We start from the raw sequence: 4,933 nt of genomic DNA, 5'->3' as shown, positions 1-4,933 counted from the left end.
CCAAAGACACAGAGAAAGAAGGAAGAGTGAGACCAACCCCGCGCAGGCGCAACGCAGACGCCCCGTCTCCCCTTCCTGGTCTCCTTCCCCTCCCCCTCCAACCCCGCCCAGCCCCGCCTCTCCAAGTAGAATCTAGGAATATGATTGGCCTATTGGGCTGTCCATCTGCCTTCTTTTTCCCCCTCTTCGATCCAATTGGCGGCCAGGGAAGGGACCGACCCACTGCCCTTCGCCAACTCGGCCGAAACGCCGAATGATTGCGGCGGCGGCGATTGGCCAAGCTTCGGGATCGCGACCGGGCACTTCCGGTGGGGCTCCGCGGCTCCTTCTCTCCTCTCTCCCCCGCCCGCCCGCCTGTGCCCCTCTCCTCCCCCTCCCCTTCCACCATGGCCGCCTCTGTGTGCTGTAAGGAGCAGCAGGTCCCCCGTGCCCCCTTATAGCGCTCATAGCCCCTCCCCAGCCCCCTAGGGGCCGGAGCCAGAGGGGTCCCACTCCCCATACCCTAGGGGCAGGAGCCAGAAAGGTTTGCCGCCCCCCCATCTCGGACAGGACTCCCCCCACTCCCAGCTTAGGGGTCAGAAACTTAGGGGTTCCTTTGCCCTCCCAGGGGCAGGAGCCAGAAGAATCGCCCCCCGCCCCTGCTGGGACAGGACCCTTCCCTTGCCTTCACTCCCTAACCTTAGGGAGAAGAACTAAAGGGGTTTCCCCTCCCCACCGCAGGGGCAGGACCCAGAGGAATCACCCCTTTCTCCCCCCCACCCCAGGGGCAGCCTCTTTCAGAGGAGGGGGTGGGGGGGGCAGGGACCCTTCCCCTCTCTCCCCCCCAACCTCTCTCCTGCCTTCCCCCCCTCGTGGTCCTCTAGCACCCCCCTAGTTCCCCATTTCTAGGCCTTCTTCCCCCACGCCTCCCATATCTCCCCACTTCTCCTGGCTCCAGCCATGGAGATACAGAAGGGAAAGGGGGGAGCAGCAACAGCTGCTTCGGGAACAGCAGCGGGAGGTGGAGGAGCGGGAGCAGGAGCCCCAGGAGGGGGGAGGCTGCTACTTTCCACCAGTTTGGATGCCAAGGATGAGTTAGAGGAGGTAGGTGTGGGGAGCTGAGAGATTGGGGTGAAGAGGGGGATTGGAGCGGATGTGGGGGCAAGGGGCACTTGAAAGAAGTGGGGCGAAGGGGCCTTCCTTCCATTTTCTCCTAGGGGAACCCAAACTCTGCTCCAAATTTTCTATCCCAGGAGGAGGAAGTGTGGACCAACTTCCTGGGGCTGGTTGCCATAGTAACAGTAATCAACATTGATATGGGGGTGGAGGTGAGAGACCTATTGAGCATCTCCCAAGTCATCCAAACTTCCTGACATTTCTACTCACCTTGGCTATTCCCATGGCTAATTTGTTTAAGACCTGGGCCTTTCATATTGATCTCGGAAGTGAACTGGGAGTACATGATCCAAAGCCTGGAGATGGCTGGGGGCTGATGGAACACCTCATTCAACTCTTGGGACCTCTCATTAGGCACACCATTGACTGGACTCTGTGGTGGCCTGGTTGCTAAGTGATGCCACCATGACCTTTAGAATGGGTTTGGGCACTCAGAGAAAGCTATGGTGTCTGTTTACTTTTGCTCTGCCTCAAATGGGATGAAGGACTGGGACTTAAGAGTCTCTCCCAGTGCCCCTGGTTCCACACTCAAGCACAAGAATTCATTTTCATTCACTTAAACAAGCATATATTAAGCCCCTATTATATGCAAGGCACTAAGCTAAGCCCTAGTGATACAAAAAAAAAGGGGGGGGAGTCCTTACCCCCTTCTCCCAAGAGTTTACATTCTAGCACTTTATGCAGATAAGCATATAAGATATAATTTGAAGAGGGAAGGAGTGTACTAACTGAGAAATCTGGAAAGGCTTTTGAGGTGGCCCCTAAAATGAGTTTTGAAGGAAGCTAAGGATTAGAAAAGGTATGAGTGAGGAGGGAGTGCATTCCAGCCTTGCAGGAAGCATATGGAAAAGCATATGCTTCTATGGAAAAGCATAGAGACAGAAAATGAAACACCTATAAATAAGCAAGGAGGCCATTTTGGCTGGAATGGACTGAAAGGGGTCTAATGTGAAATAGGCCTTAAAAAAAAAAAAAAAGGTGGGCTTGAGCCAGGTCATAAAGGGGCTTAAATGCCGTGGTGGGGATTTTATATTTTAGCCTAGAGGCAATAGGGAGCCACTGAAGCCTGAGCAGAATGACTTGGCCAGGACTGTACTATAGGAAGATTATTTGGGACTAAAAGAAGGGAGGTGGATTAGCAGGCTATCCCAGTAGCCCAGGTGAGAGATGGTGAGAGCCTGAGCTAGGGTGGTGGCTGTATAAACAAAGATAAGGGGACAGATGGGAGAGGTGACTTAGAATTGGCAAGACTTGGATATAAGTGTGAAGGAGAATGTTGAGTCTAGGATAATTCTCAGTTTACTATGTTGGGTGATTAGAATGATGGTTTCTTCAACAAAAATAGGAATTTGGAGGAGGGATGGGCTGGGGGGAACATAAGAATTCCATTTTGGTTATATTGACTTTGAGTTATTTATCAAGCAAGCTGTTGGTATTGGGAAACTGAAGTTTAGGACAGGGATTAGGATTCTGTGTATGAACTGAGAGTCATCTGCATATAGATGAAAATTGATCCCATGGGAACTGATAAGGTCACTCAGTGGATATAGAGAAGAGGACCTAGAACTGGGAGGTCACCTGTGCTTAATGGATGGAACAAAGATGATGGCACAATGAAAGTGCCCGGAGGGAGGAGAACCAGAAGAATATCTGGAGAGCCTAGGGAGAACACAGGATTTGGGAAGAGGGAATGGTCCAGGTGTCAAAGCTGCAGATAGGTCAAGAAGATGAGGACAGAAAAGGCCATCAGATTTGACAATTGAGAGATCATTAGTAACCTTGGAGAGAGTGGTTTCTTCAGGTGATAAGGCAGAAAGCCAGATTGTAAGGAGTCTAGAAGTTTTTGGGAGGTGAGGAAATGAAGGCACTGAGTATAGAGGGCTTTTCCTAAGTTTGTCTATGAAAGGAAAAAGAGAGGCAGATACCTTGAGGGTGTGAAAGGGTCGATTAAATGGTTTTTTATTTTTTAAAGAATGGGGGCCAGCAGGCATGGAGACAGGGAGAGATTAAAGATAGGGAAGAGAGAAAAAAAAATGATGGAAAGGGTAAGCTCCCAGAGAATACAGCAGGGGCTAGAGTCAAGGACGTGAGTAAAGGAGTTAGGCCTTGGGAGCAAAGGAGAAGGAAATGGGGAGGTGATGTCTAAGGATTTTGAAGTACAAAATAAGAAGAGGGAGCTCATGACAGATGGCCTGGTTTCACAATAGAAGAGGAGGTGAGGACCTCTGCTGAGAAGGATGAGGATTGAGGGGGAAAAAGGTGGATGGTGAGGTAATACATAATTGAGATTTGGCCAAGCACGCATGGCAGTGGGACAAGGAGTCAAGGTATATATAATAGAAGGTCAGGTTTATTAAGGGACAAAAAGGAGGGCAGAACAGGGGTAATGTATAGGAGAGCAGGAAGAGGTACAGTGTTGAAGATCATGGGAAGGGTGAAGCATAGGTTTAGGAGTGAGGGAGAGATGGAAGGAAGGGAGGTTTGAGGCAGAGAGGAATTTCAGGGTTATAAAAAGGGAAATGGGAAGCTACCAGGAAAGGTCTGGATTGAGTAATGAGGTGAGTAGGGAGGCTTTGGGCTTCAGGTAAATGTTAACTCAGTGCATGTGAAGAACAAGTGATCTTTTCCACTCAGCACCACCTAAGGACTTTATAAGACTCAGGCCTTAAACAGTTGAGCTGTTTACTAGGCCTCAAACTCTCATGATACAGTCATCCAGGGACAGAATGGCTAAGTCTTTCAGGCCTGTTTTCTAGTTATGCTACCATTCGTTAGCAGCTGCAAGAAAGAAGGTAGAACAATAGGTGAAATTCCTGGAGTTGGAATTTGGAAGAAACCTTAGAGATTATCTAGTTCAGCTCCCTTCATTTGATAGATGATGAAATAGAGGCCAAGAGAGGTTTTGGCCCGAAGAGCCAAAGCCAGATCTTCCATCTCCAAATCCAGTGATGATGGTCTCTGTTGAGAAAATGTTGTATTAGGGTAAAAAAGAGGCAGAAATGGTGGGTTAAAAAGAGGTTTGCAGATGACTGAAGAGGTGGTAATTCTTAATAATCCACAACAAAATTTTTCATTTTAACTGGCCCTCCCCAGCTATTTACCGTGCTTCTAAGCCAATCCTCCCTGGCATGCCTCCTCCTCCATTCCCCCCCCCCCCCGCAATCATGTAGGTAGTAGATTCAGCAGACAGAATTTGGAAAATAAATATGCTTTTTAAAATAGTTTAATACATTCCCAAACTAAATAAAACTGATGTTAGCATTTCCCCGTGGATCGTCTTTGGTTTAAAAATGGCCCCTGCTCCATCAGCCAGCTGTCACTTACAATTATATAGCACTTTGAGGTTTACGAAGTGCTCTCTTGACAACAAGCCTTTGAAGCAGGGAATTCAAGTATTGTTCTCCCCATTTTGTAGATGGGGTTCAGAGAGGTTAAAAGGACATGTCCAGATTTGCACAATTAAGAAGGATTAAAGCTGTGCCTTAGACCCAAGCTCTTCTGACTCTGACTCATGTCATGATACCTCACAGTGTTGTCCACCTGTTACGAGCCTCATACTCCTCTTTTCTTTTTCTGTGGATAATTAAGTATTGTCTAGTTTTGTCAACTTGGGATAGAAGGGGAAAAATTTGGACGGGAATCTGTGGCTTTTCCCCATACCCAGACTGTGATGAAATTATCTTCTAGCCCAGGAGACTTTTTTTTTGTGGATCCCCTTAGCAGTCTGGTTAAGAAGCCCATGGACCCCCTCTGCAGAATCACATTTTTAAATGCATAA

General features: G+C 48.5%; 1 protein-coding gene across 2 annotated transcripts in view; it reads left to right on the top strand.

The window, feature by feature from the left end:
* The first annotated feature begins 337 nt into the window (after positions 1–337).
* LOC114049719 (integrator complex subunit 3) overlaps positions 338–4,933 on the top strand; it is a 38,531-nt gene continuing 33,935 nt past the window's right edge. For both annotated transcript variants that reach the window (XM_027871091.1, XM_027871090.1), the window contains exon 1: positions 338–1,083. In XM_027871091.1, the coding sequence (XP_027726892.1) occupies positions 940–1,083 (144 nt within the window). In that variant the 5' untranslated portion in view covers positions 338–939. The remainder of the gene's footprint in view (positions 1,084–4,933) is intronic.

Source organism: Vombatus ursinus, unplaced genomic scaffold, assembly GCF_900497805.2.
Source record: "Vombatus ursinus unplaced genomic scaffold, bare-nosed wombat genome assembly UNPS02014798.1, whole genome shotgun sequence".
Classification (NCBI taxonomy): domain Eukaryota; kingdom Metazoa; phylum Chordata; class Mammalia; order Diprotodontia; family Vombatidae; genus Vombatus; species Vombatus ursinus.
This window is presented reverse-complemented; position numbering and strand designations above follow the sequence as displayed.